Here is a 17,760-nt window from a genome sequence, read left to right on the forward strand (position 1 = left end):
TATAAGCTACTAGACTTGGGATCCATCTTGAATCTGAGAATGCCAAGTATCTACTGTATTATTTTCTACTTTTACCCATATTAACTCACTTTCATTAAAACTACAGGGAAAAAGGTAGAATATAGGATGATTTCTGGGTGCTATTCTTCAAAATTCTTAAAAGAATAGTTGCAACTCTGACTTTATACATGTCCGTATGATCCTCAGAGTGTTATGATCAAGAGAAATGTTAAACTTTCACTTTCATCACCTTGCAGTAGATCTAAATGTAATGATTGATTTGTAGATCTAAATTGTAATTGTTTTGCTGTTACAGATATCTCCAAGTGTGTTGGCATTTGTAAAGCTTTCTAAAAGTATTCCACCAAATTTCTATAACACTTTAAATTTGCATTATTCCATTAACTCTAAGGAGTAGAGAAGTATTTGTGAGTTAGTTATCAAGCAGGAGGATATATCAAATAACGATTTTTGTTTGTTGTGTGTTTTAGAAATGAAAAGCCTTACTAAGATATTGTATTGGTCCAAAATCTATGTAAAACTTGTTTTGAACTGTCTTTCACATTGTTCCTTTTAAAAAATACATAAGTAAGAATATTTATTAAACATTAGGTCTGATTTATTCCAAAGTAAAGCATGCATGTCCTTTTTAATAGGCCACATTTAAGGGATGGATGGATATAATGTATGCAGCAGTTGATTCCAGAAATGTAAGTATTCCTTATCTCCTGCCTTTTTGTAACATTGGTTAGGTTCTAAAATTAATTCAACAGGGCATAGCAGCAAAATGGAATGATTCTATGATGATTGTTTTAAAAAAGGAAAAATTGGCTCAAATTAATATTCAAATATAGCAGTGTTTATCAGAAAGATCTTACTAAAATAAATGAAAACAAGTTATTTTGAAAGGTAAATGAATACATTCATATGTTTAATAACTGACAAATATCCCTGTATTAAATATTTTTCTATTTTGCTTTCTTTTTATCTACTAATTATATAATCAGCATATGGGAGCAAATGTGAAAAAATATATGATCAGTATCGGTAGTTGAAATGTATAGTTACTCTTCATAAGTAGTAGACAGTGTGAAAAGTTATGAATGTTGTCCAGGCAGCCTTAGATTTCTATAACAATCCCTTTTACATTCATTCTTGTATATGATTTCAGCATCTATAAATTTACTGGAGCCTTTACCAATGATTTTATCACTTCTATGGTTAACATTTCCTTTAAGTTTATATCACCAAAGTAAAGACCTACTTTATTTGGTTTCTCCTACAATAGTCTCTTTCAGGCTTTAAGAAGAGAACTGAAATCCATGCTTATTCCAACTCTGCTCTTCAAAACTTTGTAAAATTTAGTCTGGTCTGTCAGTCCTCATCTTTCCATTCTGAAGTCCAATCTATTGTTTGGAAGTCCAATCTATTGTTTAGTCTATTATCATAAAGTTTAACTTCTCTCTCTGTAATCTTTAAACTGACCTGGTAGGGCTCACTTAACTTTCTTAATGTGCACTTCCATAAGTGGCTTTAGTTTTATGTTGAGTGCTTTCCTGATATCCACCAGAGTTGTGTCATTTCATTTGTTACTTACAATTATGTTTTGGGTGTTTGGTGGGTTTTAACTGTGTTATCTTTAGAAGGACATGAATTTATTAGAGAACTATCTATTGTGACTCATTTACCCTTTACTACGTAATATGTGGTAGCTCAATGATAATTTACTGGAAGTTAAATCTAAAGACTGAATCATCAACTGAGGATTCATAAGATGGGTGTCCAGTTATGTCTACTAAAATATGTCCTAAAAAATTCAAGGACTATTGTAATGCTAAAGGTATGATGCTGAACTTCTAAATGAATAACTCAGTTCTTGTTTACCAAATAAATTCATGCATACACAAATAGTTGTGTCTAAGCATAGTCTATACATATTTACTAGAATAAAATTTTTCATTAATAATTTTTAAATTATTAAAACTCAGTACCTAAAAATTTTTTACCAAATTTAGCACTCTACTACCCAAATAGCAAGATACTAGTTGTATTTATAGTTATAAAACATAGATTCTAAAGTGTCATAATAACTATATTTTTTACATGAAAACATCTCTAAAGGCTAATTTCAGAGACTTTTTTTAGAGGCAGCTGATTCAGAGGGAAAAAGAAAAGTACTGCTAAGTATTGCTAGGCATTTTCTTTTCTATTCTCGTGAAAATGCACCAACGACTTCTAGCATCAAAATGTATTGTGACATTTTACAAACTATTCTCCTTTGGTAGGTGGAACTCCAGCCTAAGTATGAGGACAGTCTATACATGTATCTTTACTTTGTTATTTTCATCATCTTTGGGTCCTTCTTCACCTTGAATCTGTTTATTGGTGTCATCATAGATAATTTCAACCAGCAAAAAAAGAAGATAAGTATTTCTAATATTTTCTCTTTCACTAAGATAGCAAAATTATTTGAAGCATTCTCTCCACTAAATGAGTACTTTGATTCAGAAGTCAAATGGGCGTATATATTAAAATCTATTTTTCATCCGTTCCTTCTACCATCTACAGCCCATTTCCTTCAGGGTATAGAAAGCCAAGAATGACTGGGTTCCATTCCTGTACATAGGTTCACAAAACCTCTCTCTCTCTCTCTCTCTCTCTCTCTCTCTCTTTTTTTTTTTTTTTTTTAAGCCAGGGGCCACATTTTCAGTCCTTTTGAAGAGAATAATTAGAAAAAAAAACTAGAAAAGAACACAGCATATGCCCCTTTTCCAAAGTCAACTCATTGTTTTATCCCTGTAATTCCCCTACTTAAAATATTCTTTCCAGTGAAAACCCTTGGAATGTTTGCAATAAATTAGGCAAAAGATTTGCGTAAGCATCTCCTAGTGTTTCTTTTCACATTTTTTCCTTCATTGGATCTTTTTATAATTTCTATTTCCTTCTCCTTGGTATTTAATTATAAAATATTAGCCCCAGTGTTGAATTGTACAGCTCTTTATCTTATTATCATTTATAAAGCCCATTTTATCATCCTGATTATATACACACATTATAGAAAGTATGAAAAGTAAAGAAATACCATTACTTGGGAGTAATCACTATTCACACTTTATGTTTTTCTGTTCACACTTTTCAAACATATATTCTTGTTATCAAAATTATTTTATCTATAGCTATAAATTCTCTTTTTGAGTTAACATAAGTATTTTCCCATTTTGTTAAGTCTTTGTACGTAGATTATCATAATCTACTTAACTATTTCCCCAAAAATTGATGATTTATGTTGTTTCTAATCTTTAATGATTTAAAGAGTACCTAGTCAAAAGTCTTTGTGCCAAAAAATAAAAAATAAAAGTTAGTATTTAATTATTTTCTTAAGACAAATTTCCAAAGTATTTTGCTTCCTCCAAACAATATGCTCGCTCATAGTCTCAATAACAGTGTATGGATGTGCTCAGGTCACTGCTGCTTCACTAGCATCAGACATTCTGTTTTTAATGCTTGACATTTGATAAATGAAAATTGCTTTTAATTTTAATTTTTATGTCTATTATTACTAGTAGATTTGAACATGTGTTCGGTGCTTTTTGTCATTTATATTTCTTCCTTGTTGATTATTCCTTCATCTTATTTGTTCAGTATATTTTGTTATTGTATGAGTGCTTCCATTGTATGAGATGTTTTCACTATAGAAAATTCCTGTCCCCACCCCCTTTTATTGTTATTAATATATTCTATGATCAATGTCAGCTCTTTATATCACTTATTGGCCTGGGTTGCAATCCTCTGTACCTCCTGGCCTGTCACATCCTTGCCATACTAATGATCTCTGATCCTAACACTTCTACCAACTTGGCCAGTTTCCTTTTTATCCTTTTGTTCCAATTCTTGGCTGAGTGAAGGTGGATTATAATAACTTTAACCCATCCTACAATACACATACTCTAATGCATTGCTGCACTGGAATAAGAAAATGATTGTCTTTAACTTCTGAAAAGCAGTCTGTCTAGCATTAGAAACTTATTATTTCATGTTTCAGCAAATCGCATTTTACCACTCACTTATTATATGGTGTTGGGTAAAATACTTAGCCTCTCAGTTGCTTGTTTTCATTCTGCCATAAAATAATACTGAAAGTAATAAAGTCAATGTTGGATGACTGTGAGAATTAAATAATACTGTAGCACCTAAAAAATGCAATTCGTATTTTTCAAATTTAAAATTCTAGGCTTAATTATTTTATCCGTTTCCTTTTTTAACCATCCCTTTCCTGTTTTAAGTTTAACATTGAAAAATTATGCGCAAAGGGGCACAGTTTTCACCAGTTTTTATTTTTCTTTTCTATACTTTGGAGGTCAAGATATCTTTATGACAGAAGAACAGAAGAAATACTATAATGCAATGAAAAAATTGGGATCAAAAAAGCCACAAAAGCCTATACCTCGACCAGGAGTAAGAAATACCAAATGATACGGGAAAAAAATAAACAAAGACAAAAAATTGCATGTGTTTTCTTACAGAAGAGATAGCAGCTAACATTTCCAGCAGCAAAGATTTCTTCCATTTTTAGAATATCATTAATTCATACCTTTTATGGTAATGGTAAAAATTACTTAAAAAAAAAAAAAGAGAGACCAGAAAGAAAAAGAAGAAGCAGAAAAATGCATCCTTGTTTTCAGGGGACTTCTAATTACACAACTAGAATCCAACCTAAATGGCGAAGGCACATAAACAATGTGTTATGCACAAGAAAAAGCTGTTCAGAACTCAAAAGTAGTTGCTGAGTCATCTTAAGAAGAGGGATAAAATTTGGATGGGATTAAAAAGCATGCAATTTTCTGCTAGGTTAACAAAGTGATGAAGTGCTGAGTGAAATAACATCTTACTTCCCTTGTATTGTCCGTTAGAGATACTGAGTGGAGAAAAAAAGAATTCTAGTATCTGCTGTTCGTATAGATGGCTATATAGTTAGAAGTTACTAATGTCTTCAGCCATCAGGGGCAATAAATACAATTCATGATGATAACTAACAATCCTCATGCTTCCATGATAAACCAACCAAACAACTCCTGTGAAATGGAGAAGCCTTATCCTACACTGTATTGATTTTTGTGATGATGATTTGTGAAGTTAAAATAATTCCTGAGGCACATTAGGGAACAAAATACTAGTGAACATTCATATTGTGCCATCCAACAGTTGCCTTCTTGAAAATGATGAGAAATACATACTGTTCTCTACTAAACCTTAACCCTGGAAGTAGAAATGGGTCAACTATGTGTAGAAAAAATGTAAGATAGAAGATATCCTCAGAATTCCTCAGCAGCCTAAGGAAATGAGCCAGACAATGGCCTGCAGTGACTAACAGTGGCAAAAATGAGGGGCAGAATGACAGATCAGTGATGGGGACATTAATTTTTGACATCAAAGTATAAAGAAGGTCATTATGGTCTGATTATTCCTGTGTAGGGTCAGCATTCTATGTCTGACAGTCAACAAAGACTTTTGGTGGAAGAACATCAATATCGCCATTCATAGGTTTTAAATGCATAATGTTATAGACGTGTCCTGGAAATCCCAAGTTCTCTTTAGCAATTCTTTGAGAATAAGCCAAATGGAATGTTGCTAGATACTATATTTTGAGATGCCTGCATGGTCCAACTGATCATGGGATATCCTAGTAAAATAAAATTAGGCAGGTTTCTCTATTTCTCATAATCTTAATATGTTAATATACATTTGTGCCTCTGGGTGAAGAGTACAGTATGCAATGTTTCTTATCAGAAGCACCCTTTTGACAGGGATCATTATTCTGTGGAATACCCATTGGTAAATAGAAGTTTAGGTTATTAAATTTTTAAAATTAATGTGTTACAAGCCATCTTTTACACCATTCAGAGTCAGTGGTTACTATGTATAATAATAGAAAGTTAACCAATGCAGAAAGTACTTAGGCAGATGCTAATATGTACAGGAAAACTCCTCGGTTGCTAAAAAGCTTTCCTGTTTCCCTACAGAACAAATTTCAAGGAATGGTCTTTGACTTTGTAACAAGACAAGTCTTTGACATCAGCATCATGATTCTTATCTGTCTCAACATGGTCACAATGATGGTAGAAACAGATGACCAGAGTGAATATGTGACAAACATTCTGTCGCGCATCAACCTGGTGTTCATTGTGCTGTTCACTGGAGAGTGTGTGCTGAAGCTCATCTCCCTCCGCCATTATTATTTTACCATAGGCTGGAATATTTTTGATTTTGTGGTCGTCATTCTCTCCATTGTAGGTAAGAAGTATTTAACATCTCTTCAATTCTGTTCAATAAAAGTAAAAGTTGTAACATTTGCTTTACATTAGAGGTCATCCCACCACTCAGAAATCACTACTCTGAAATTTTCTATATGTTTCATCCAGGTGTGCTTGTTTTTCTTACAAAATGAGGCTCCTGCTATATGTACAATATTGTATCCTATGTTCACCATTTTAGATTAGGTATATTATTTGTGGATCTAGTATGTTCCCATTAATTTGAACTAGGAATATGCTATTAACTAAGATCAAAAATGTTTTTGACATGTTTAGATTAAGTAGCCTATATAATATCTAGATGATTCTGTTGAGAAGAGAACTGAAAATTTAGTCTTGTCCTAAGGAAAGACACTGCATTGGAGATATAGACACAGAGTCATCAGCATGTAGACAGGAGTGGAAGCTGGTGTGAAGATAAAGAAAGGCATAGAGTGAAAAAAAAAAAAAATAGAGATAAGAACAGAATGTTAGCAAATACAGATGGAAGTTTCTTTAAGGGTATCAGGTAGAGATTTTCTAGATAACCTTGAAATGGAGTTATAGTAATGATGCACAAGGGGATGCGAGGTGGTATGGGACATCATTTTATCATTATATACTTAAATGTCTGGAATGTACAACACATCACATCAGTAACAGCTCATCTCATTAAAGATACAACTCTAGCTCCAGGGAAGTGGAGAAGTGTATCTGTGGGCCTAAAGTATTCATTCTTTCCTAAACCAGATAATATGATTGGGTCAACATTTTACCATTCAATATGGGGCACCTCTGATGGGTAGATTTTCATGCCATCACCTCCTCTTAAGGAGTTGGTTTTATATCCAACTCGTATATTGCAGGTATCCTTTGATTTCTAAAGTAATCTATGGTGCAATCAGTCGTGGATAGGGTACTAAGGTTATATTCACCTCTCTCTATCTCACTCTCTCTTCATCATCCTTTTTCTCTCCCTCTCTCACACACCCACACACACTTAGACTAACACTTTTCTAGAATGAGACAGTGTAACTTGAAAGACCTTGGTTTTCTGAACCAATCAGGAAATTAGTTCAATTGTTACTTCATTATCCAAAAAGCAAATAGAGAAAAAATCTTAAAAGAAGTGGCTGAGAGACCAACGTTAGACGCAGGAGACCAGAAAGGGCACCAGCTTGGATCCTTTTAGAAATGTAGCAGCACATATATATAATATGTAAAAATATTATAGTGGAAGCTCAGGCAAGTACCAAGTTGATGGAGAAATGAAAATAGTATTAAAAACGGTAGTTACTTTTAGATGGGTAAGAACTGTATAGGCAATTTCAGAAAAAAAAATTGTATTCATATAAATATGTACTTATATCCTTGGCCACTGCTGTTCAGACAGACTTGGTAATTTTTAACTTATTTTTTTTTATATTTAGTCTTGAGATTTTATGTAAGCTAAAGATAGTCTTTAGACATCCCTCAAAGACAAAAGTACCGTAAAATTATTTCTGAACATTGTCTTAATTTGGACTGCCATAACAACTTACCACACACTGAGTGGCTTAACCAACAGAAATTTATTTTCTCATAGTTCTAGAGGATAGAAGTCCAAGAACAAGCTGCCAGCATAGTGGGTTTCTGGTGAGGGCTCTCTTCCTGTCTGGTGTATGATTACCTTCTTGTATGTCCTCATACGGCAGAGAGAGAGGAGATAGTTCTCTAGTGTTTCTTCTTACAAGGGTACTAATCCTATCATGAGAGCCCCACCCTATGACCTCATCTAAACGTAATTATCCCCTCAAAACTTTCTCCAAATACTATGCATTAGAGAGTTAGAGTTTTAAAACGTGAATGGGGGGTAGTGAGGAGGAAGGACACAATTGAGTCTATAACAAATATTGAGTTGAATTTAATACTGAATGTCAAAATTAAAGTTCATTAATAATATATATTATATACAGTTATATGTATATTATATGTATGTCAAATTTAAGATTATGCAACTGAATTTCAGGATTCTGAACTTTACCTTAGAGCCTTAACAAATTTTGATTATTATCTTAGTGGATAACTTCAATGGTTGGTATTCTCATTTTTTATCCACAGGCATGTTTCTGGCCGAGCTGATAGAAAAATACTTCGTGTCCCCTACCCTGTTCCGAGTGATCCGTCTCGCCAGGATTGGTCGAATCTTGCGTCTGATCAAAGGGGCGAAGGGGATCCGCACGCTGCTCTTTGCTCTGATGATGTCCCTTCCCGCCTTGTTTAACATCGGCCTCCTGCTCTTCCTGGTCATGTTCATCTACGCCATCTTTGGAATGTCCAACTTTGCGTATGTTAAGAGGGAAGTTGGAATTGATGACATGTTCAACTTTGAGACCTTCGGCAACAGCATGATCTGCCTGTTCCAAATTACCACCTCTGCTGGCTGGGATGGATTGCTAGCACCTATTCTCAACAGTAAACCACCTGACTGTGATCCTAATAAAGTTAACCCTGGAAGCTCTGTTAAGGGAGACTGTGGGAACCCATCTGTGGGGATTTTCTTTTTTGTCAGTTACATCATCATATCGTTTCTAGTTGTGGTGAACATGTACATCGCTGTCATCCTGGAGAACTTCAGTGTCGCTACTGAGGAAAGTGCAGAACCCCTGAGTGAGGATGACTTTGAGATGTTCTATGAGGTTTGGGAGAAGTTTGATCCTGATGCCACCCAGTTCATGGAATTTGAAAAACTATCTCAGTTTGCAGCTGCTCTTGAACCCCCTCTCAATTTGCCGCAACCGAACAAACTCCAGCTCATTGCCATGGACCTGCCCATGGTCAGTGGGGACCGGATCCACTGTCTTGACATCTTATTTGCTTTTACAAAGCGGGTTCTGGGAGAGAGTGGAGAGATGGATGCCCTTCGAATACAGATGGAGGAGCGATTCATGGCTTCTAATCCATCAAAGGTCTCTTATCAGCCAATAACTACAACTTTAAAAAGGAAACAAGAGGAGGTGTCTGCTGTAATTATTCAGCGTGCTTACAGGCGCCACCTTTTAAAGCGAACTGTAAAACAAGCTTCATTTACCTATAATAAAAATAAAATCAAAGGTGGGGCTAACCTTCTTGTAAAAGAAGACATGATAATTGACAGAATAAATGAAAACTCTATTACAGAGAAAACTGATCTGACCATGTCCACAGCAGCTTGTCCACCTTCCTACGATCGGGTAACAAAGCCAATTGTGGAAAAGCATGAGCAAGAAGGCAAAGATGAAAAAGCCAAAGGGAAGTAAATGAAAATAAATAAGAAAAATTGGGTGACAATTGTTTACAGCCTGTGAAGGTGATGTATTTTTGTCAACAGGACTCCTTTAGGAGGTCAATGCCAAACTGACTGTTTTTACACAAATCTACTTAAGGTCAGTGCCTACTATAAGACAGTGACCCCTTGTCAGAAAACTGTGACTCTGTGTAAAGGGGAGACGACCTTGACAGGAGGTTACTGCTCTCACTACCAGCTGACACTGCTGAAGACAAGAGACAAAATGGCTACTCAGACTGTAGGGACCAGTTCAAAGGGGTGCAAACCTATAATTTGGGGGTTGTTTAACATGAAACACTTTAGTGTAGTAATTGTATCCACTCTTTGCATTTCAACTGCCACATTTGTCACATTTTTACAAAATCTGTTAGGGGATTCATCTTTTTTTTAATCCATATGTTGTTTATTATATGTGACTATTTTTGTAAATGGGGTTTCTGTTGTGAAATAGACAAAGGGTCTCTTCAACAGGTATGCCACCGGGGGTTATCACAATCACATGGCCTCCCATCTGCACAAAGGTGTGGTTTGCATGAGGGCATGCTGCACTTAGAGATCATGCATGAAAAAAAAAAAGTCACAAGGAAAACCATGAGTTCTTAAATTCCATCCATCTTCCTGGGAGGGGTAATTGGGTGATAACTGGAGGTGCTTTGTTGATCTTGTTTCATCAAATCCAGCCACCAGACCAAGTGGATCATTTTGGGCGGGGGGAGGGGGTAGGCCATTAAATCTTAGCAGGTGCAAACTTCATTCAAATGTCTGGAGTCATAAATGTTGTGTTTCTGTTTATCGTATTTAAAAAAAAAAAACTGAAAAATGAGCATTGCTTCTCCCCGAAGACTGAATTGACCAAAAGAACCCTTTATAAATTTCTGCTTAATCCTGCACTTCGTTTAGCCATCTTCAGCTCAGCAGGTTGACAACTGTATATGTTAATGAAATGCTATTTATTATGTAAATAGTCATTTTACCCTGTGGTGCACGTTTGGGCAAACAAATAATGACCTAAGCACAGTATTTATTGCATCAAATATGTACCACAAGAAATGTAGAGTGCAAGCTTTACACAGGTAATATAATGTATTCTGTACCATTATAGATAGTTTGGATGCTATCAATGCATGTTTATATTACCATGCTGCTGTATCTGGTTTCTCCCACTGCTCAGAATCTCATTTATGAGAAACCATATGTCAGTGGTAAAGTCAAGGAAATTGTTCAACAGATCTCATTTCTTTAAGTCATTAAGCAATAGTTTGCAGCACTTTAACAGCTCTTTGGTTATTTTTAAATTTTAAGTGGATAACATATGATGTATAGCCAGACTGTACAGACATGTTTAAAAAACAAACACTGCTTAACCTGTTAAAAATGTGTTTAGAATTTTATAAGCAAATATAAATACTGTAAAAAGTCATTTTATTTTATTTTTCAGCATTATGTACATAAATATGAAGAGGAAATTATCTTCGGGTTAATATCACAATCACTTTTCTTACTTTCTGTCCATAGTACTTTTTCATGGAAGACATTTGCTAAACAAGAAATGAAAACAAGACTGGGTAGTTGTAGACTTCTGCTTTTTTATTAAATTTGCTAATTTTAGATTATTTCATAATTTTAAGGGGCAAAATAGGTTCACAAGCCACGTCCAAATTATGCTCTGCAATTGGAAAAGGGTATAACATTTTAGTTATATTTTTGGTAGTGCCTGCACAAACTGATTGAAGGTAGTGCTTATTTTTCATTTTTGTCCTTTTTTTTTCTAATTTCTGTTTATGTTTTCATTTCTTTGGAGTCATCCTGCTCTAGATTGCTCTAAATATAATGCAGGTTCCACATATTTTTTTCCACAAGAACAGAGAGTAGTGAACTTATATAGTCAATTACATCAGGATATTTTGTGTTTCTTACAGAAGCAAACCATAGGCTCCTCTTTTTCTTAAAATTACTTAGATAAACTGTATTCGTGAACTGCATGCTGGAAAATGCTACTATTACCCTAAATGATGCTAACCAACATTAAAAATGTGCAAAACTAATAAAGGTTACATTTTTTATTTTATTGTTTGCCTAGTTACTTTTTGTTAACAGCATTTTATAAGAAAATGAAGATATTTTATTCTACAAATTGGGGGAGAAAGGGAAAGACACAAACACATAGTGAGTCTACCTGAGCTGACAGAAACCCTGGGGTAGAAATGGGACTGGGAGGAATGACCTCCCAAGGGCTACAAGCAGTAGGAAGTGACTTCTAGAAGGAACTCATGTCAGAGCATAAGCTGGTAGCTTTCACTGGAAAAAAAGTATGGGAGCCAGAGCCATGGTAGATGGCCTCTTGAGATACGAAAAGAAGCCCTCAAATCTGTATTTAAAAAATTAAAAGTTGCTATGTGTGAGTAGGATATTTTGTTTGCTCCTCTAGAACCACTCTCCAGGCTTCTCCTCCTGCTCTGTGGAAGGGTGATTTTCTACATTGCTCTCTTACCCTTTGGCTCCCAACTGGTCTGGCTAATGGAAAGTCCCAGCAGGAAAGTACTATCAAGGAAAGCACCAGTGGGAGAGAGCTAACTTGGGTATTTATTCCCCAGTTCCTTCTTTGCTGAGTTGCTCTGGGTTGGCAGTGGTGCATTTATCAACATAAAGTTATACTTTTGGTCAGACAATCCCATCCTACAACAAAAGCTACTTGGGGTTCTGGTCTTCACTCCCCTACTTGTTCTCTTAGACCTGTGGCTGGACTTCTCTATTCCTTGTAGCTCTCCCCTAATCTTGCTGATGCCTTTTCAAATGGCCCCTTCATGACAACATTCTCTGTTTCACCTATCTCCTGTCCTGTCGACACAGTAATTAAATAGCTTGTGAAATGGGTCAAAAGGCAAAGATCTGCTTTAGGTCAGCTTGGAGACTCAATCTAACTGGCTATGCATAAAAGACCAGGAACTGGAGAAACTCCACTGAAGTCAACCAAAGAATTCAATTCATAGAGATCATAGAAAGGTTACTACAGTGGTCTGGACAGTAAGATTGACAGTCTAAAAACCTTAGCTAAATTTATGAGGAAAGAGAAGCCCTCACCTGTCATCAGGTAGTACAATCTCAGTTATGAAGCTAGAAGGGGGAACATGGCCTTGATGGGAAAAGGAGCAGTCATGCACTACTTTTCTTATCCTTCTACACTCATAACATCGCTTTAAAACAACACGACAATAAATACCAATTTATTAGTGGCTGAAAAGTACTTCCCATTTCCAACCAACATAAATAAGGATTATAGGAAAATCTCTACAGATTTTTTTATACTCCACATCCACACCAGTAGTTACTGGTAATTTTCCAAATACAAAAAGAACTAGTGAAACAGAATCATAAATTACCATAGTCATGTTGGTATTATTTTACATAATACTTGTGTTGCCAAAAAGTAATATAATGCTCAAGGAATGTTGAATCACATCAGTGGGACAAAGACAGTGGCTTGAAAGAGGTTCCCATTGGTCAAAACTGGGGGAATTTGAGAATCAGAAAAGATAACGATAGTAGTAGATTACAACCTATTTAATAAAATAAGAATTCATAAGTATATACTGATATAAATAAATGGACAAAAGCAAAAACCTCTTCCTTATTGTGAATTTTAACTAACAAGTGTAGAAGAAATACTACAGTTAGAAAATCACCATTTGGCAACCTTGAAAATGACAATTGATTCATGCAAAAATAATGAATGCTAAACTCATGAATGAAAGTTTGATGAGGAATAAGAAATTTACATTGTCTCAAAGTATCTCTTTCGCATTAATTAAAAAAATTTTAAGGAGAGTTTATAGTGGAAAAATCTAGCAGGTACTACCTTCAAAGATATCATCAATTATACTGCCAACTACACTGAAAAAGACACATGATTTCTTGGTATCCAGTCAAAGCTGCATTACACGAACTTAACCATAAGGAAAATCAGATTGAGGACATTCTATAAAATAATGTTAATTTCATGAAAAACAAAAGGAAGGTTAGAAACTGCCTGAGGTTGAAGAGCTATGAAAACTAATGATTCTGGATTGGATACTAGACTGGCAAAATAACATCAATTACAGATATTGTTGAGAAAACTAAGTTTGAATATGGACTGTTGATTCATTATTAGTATTACGAAAATTGATTTTTCTAACTGTATTAAGTCTAATGCAGCTATTATAACTATAGGTCATATCTTTCTTCTTGGAAAATGCATACTTTTTAGGGGTGAATGGGATGATGTCTGCAATTCACTCTCAAAAGAAAATGTGTTCAAAGGAAAATGTATTATGTGTATGTGTGTATATTTAAAAGATAGATATAGTAATAGATGTGGTATATCTTTGGTGAAGGGAAGAGTTTTTTGTTCCTGTTGTGTTATGTGTTATTTAAGTGTGTATGTATGTGTGTTAACCCTATTTTCTACCCTCAAAATTAGATATACTATCTCCAATTATTTCAAAGAATGCTTTATTTTAACTACAATTCTTTTTTTCCTGGAAGTCATATTTCTAAAATTACTTAAATGATTACATTCTTTGACTTTTATGATAATCCTTACATTGCTAAAAAAAAAAAGACAACTTTAAAATAAAGATGTGACATAGTGGTTAAGACATCTGTTTGAAACTAGACAGACATAATTGAAGCTTTGTAATCTAAATACTGGTAATTCTATCCATATCATACAAGAAGGTAGTTTATTGGCTTTCTGAGCTGGGGCCCAGACATTCTAAGTATAAACCAATAACCCAAACACAGTTCCACAGACCAGCACCCCCATGACAAGGTTTTCAAATGCCTACACTTAAGCCAGAAAATTAACAATAATGTTATAAATATTTATAAAATTTAATGTATTCAATTTAAAAATTTAATTGTAAAATTGTGTCTCATACTTTTTTTGAAGACTAAAATCATCTTTATGTTAAAATGCTTTTTTTTTAGAAATTATGGTGAGAATAAATGATAGTAGGTTATTTGTTTTAGTATTTTATTTGGTCAGATTAAAAATTGGCAACTTTGTGTTGGTCCTCTCATTTTTATTTTACTGGTACATGAATTCAAAAATCTAGGAACGATTGGGGTAGACAAATATTACCTGACCCCATAAATTTGTGTGTTTGTACGTGGATACCAGAAAGTTCAGATTAGAACTAAATAAACTGTATTAAAGACAGCAAATACGTCTTGTAATTGCATATTCTATCATGTGTGCACTCGAATTTCATATTGTTATAAGAAAATAAATGTTTCTCAGTCACTAAGAATTTATTAAAATGTTTTTAGTCAAAAATATTGCTTCAATCAGGTGCAGCTGATAATACTGTTCTTCCTGGCGCATGGGAATATTCTTCGAGGTTATCAATTTACATTGATTCAATCAATATGGCAGCAAAGGCATGGGAGGAAGAAAATATTCCAGGCAACCAAGAGTTGCTGGAGAGGTTGCATCACCAAGAAATGCTTAACATCACAGGTGAATAATCCTCAATGTCAACTGGGTACTCAGTGTTGCTCAAGTCCTTTATCATCCCCTCAGAACACTCATATTTTCAGGTAGCTCTGCCTCTTACTCACCAAGAAACATGAGGACATTGCCATGAAGTTCCTCAAATTCTTTCCTCTCCAGTGAAAAATATGTCTTCCTTCCCTCCCCTTTCCATCCCTTTTCTTCCCTTCCATTCCCTTCTTTGCTCCTTGTCTTTGCTTTCCATCCTTTCTCCTTCCTTCTCTCTCCCTCTCTCTTCCATTCTCCCCCTTCCTTCATCTGTCCAGAGATCATTTTTCCCCATTCATTTTTACATATGTTGATACCTTGCGCTATAAGCTGCTTGCCTTCTCTTGATCTTTACTCTCTCTTCTTTATTGATCCATTCTGTCCGGATTTGCACTTTCAAAATTGGTTCTTCTAATCTTGAGAACTAATTTTGTTCAACTCTGATGCATCTTTATGCACTGTCCCATTATCTCATTCCTTTAAAAAATTACCTTCTGAAATCAGGGTTCTATGCTGACCACCTTCACTCTTAGTTATCGATGATATCAATGAGAAAACTTGGCTGTGAATAATCTTGTTGACCTTAGTACACTGAGTTTTCAAAATGCTATGCTGGCTACTATCAGTAACATTATAAGGAAAAGATGAAAATACTTACAAAAGGTAGATATAGGAACAAAGAATATTACCTACTTGGAGCAAAGCTGTATATACTCTGTTTCTGGTTATCATGAATTACATCTTCTCTATTTGATGTTTGCTAAGAAGGAAAAATTACTCACAGAGCTATTCAACTGTACACTGTAGCATTTTGTTTGTTCTGTTGTTTTCTAAAAATGTAGGCTTTGTTTATAAGGGATAGAGACCAAAAAGTTCTTTTTTTTCCCCCCAGGTTTTTATTTAAATTCCATTAGTTAACATACGGTGTAATATTAGTTTCAGGCGTAGAATTTAGTGATTCAAAACTTACAGACAACTCCTGGTGCTCATCCCAACAAGTGCCTTCCTTAATCCCCATCACCTGTTTAACCTATCTCTCTGCCCACCTCCCTTCTGGTAACTATCGGTTTGTTCTCTACTTAAGAGTCTGTTTCTTGGGGCGCCTGGGTGGCGCAGTCGGTTAAGCGTCCGACTTCAGCCAGGTCACGATCTCGCGGTCCGTGAGTTCGAGCCCCGCGTCGGGCTCTGGGCTGATGGCTCAGAGCCTGGAGCCTGTTTCCGATTCTGTGTCTTTCTCTCTCTCTGCCCCTCGCCCGTTCATGCTCTGTCTCTCTCTGTCCCAAAAATAAATAAACGTTGAAAAAAAAAAAATTTAAAAAAAAAAAAAAAAGAGTCTGTTTCTTGGTTTGTCTCTCTCTTTCCCCCATCTTCATTTGTTTTGGTTCTTAAATTCCACATATGAGTGAAATCACATGGCATTCGTCTTTCTCTGACTTATTTCCCTTAGCGTATACTCTTTTGCCCCATTGATGTATTGCAAATGGCAAGATTTCATTCATTTTTATGGGTAATATTCCATTTTGTGTGTTTATATATTATCCTTTGAGTAAATACTTAGTAGTGCAATTGCTGGATTGTAGGGTAGTTCTATTTTTAACTTTTTGAGGAACCTCCATACTGTTTCCCAGAGTGGCTGTACCAGTTTGCATTCCTACCAACAGTGGAAGAGGGTTCCCCTTTCTCTGCATCCTCACCAAAACCTGTAGTTTCTTGAGTTGTTAATTTTAGCCATTCTGACCAGTGTGAGATGACATCTCATTGTAGTTTTGATTTGTATCATGAGGAGTGATGTTGAGCATCTTTTCATGTGTCTGTTGACCATCTGTCTGTCTTCTTTAGAAAAATGTCTATCCATGTCTTTTGACCATTTCTTAACTGGATTGTGTGTTTTTTGGGCGTTGAGTTTTAGAAGTTCTTTACATATTTGGATACTGACCCTTTATCAGATATGCCACTTGCAAATATCTTCTTAAAGTAAACTTATAGGAAGTTATATTTTAAGTGTAAATTTTTCACGAAAAAATATATTGTTATAGAAAATTTTAATTTGCTCATTAGGTTATTAATGAATTCACTATTATGTGTTAAAGTTGCCATAATATGTGTGCATGTGTTTTTGGAAAGCATTAAGTTACACATTTTATCCTTCCTCATCAAGCTGTCTGATATAAAATGTGACTCTTATAGATTCAAACACCAAATCGATGCTGATACATATTCTTCCAAAGCACCTTCTTTCTCTCTTTAGTGCTCTCAAATCTGGGGCCTATCCCTGTCAGACTAAAATTAGACAAATTCAACGATCTTAATCCATCTCTATTATATTTGGTAGATAATTAGAACTCGATGGTGATCATCAACACCTTTATTAAACCACATCTTCCTTTGCCTTCCATAAAACTATACTATTCTAGGTCTCCTGTTATATTTTAGATTCTTTGCCTTTACCATTTGTTCACTTTTTTTCTCCTTTTGGAGTTATACAGCACCATCAGCTTCTTTGCTGAGCTGGTACTACAGTTTCAACTTTCTATCAATCTTTTATACTTGCATATTTTCTATTACCTTTAACTTAATATGTCCAAACTTATTAGACTACATTCCATTCCTCTCAGCCACCAACAAAACTACCCAGAAGCCAA

General features: G+C 34.9%; 1 protein-coding gene across 5 annotated transcripts in view; it reads left to right on the forward strand.

Annotated features, from left to right (window-relative positions):
* LOC124515210 (sodium channel protein type 1 subunit alpha) overlaps positions 1-9,568 on the forward strand; it is an 81,287-nt gene extending 71,719 nt beyond the window's left edge. For all 5 annotated transcript variants that reach the window (XM_047083873.1, XM_047083874.1, XM_047083876.1 and 2 more), the window contains exons 22-26: positions 657-710; positions 2,286-2,423; positions 4,351-4,455; positions 6,021-6,291; positions 8,391-9,568. In XM_047083873.1, coding sequence (XP_046939829.1) covers positions 657-710; positions 2,286-2,423; positions 4,351-4,455; positions 6,021-6,291; positions 8,391-9,568 — 1,746 coding nt within the window. The remainder of the gene's footprint in view (positions 1-656; positions 711-2,285; positions 2,424-4,350; positions 4,456-6,020; positions 6,292-8,390) is intronic.
* Positions 9,569-17,760: the final 8,192 nt, after the last annotated feature.

This window comes from Lynx rufus, unplaced genomic scaffold, assembly GCF_022079265.1.
Source record: "Lynx rufus isolate CCGP_SWC_20201006 ecotype Redwood Valley unplaced genomic scaffold, mLynRuf1.p SCAF_2, whole genome shotgun sequence".
Classification (NCBI taxonomy): Eukaryota; Metazoa; Chordata; class Mammalia; order Carnivora; family Felidae; genus Lynx; species Lynx rufus.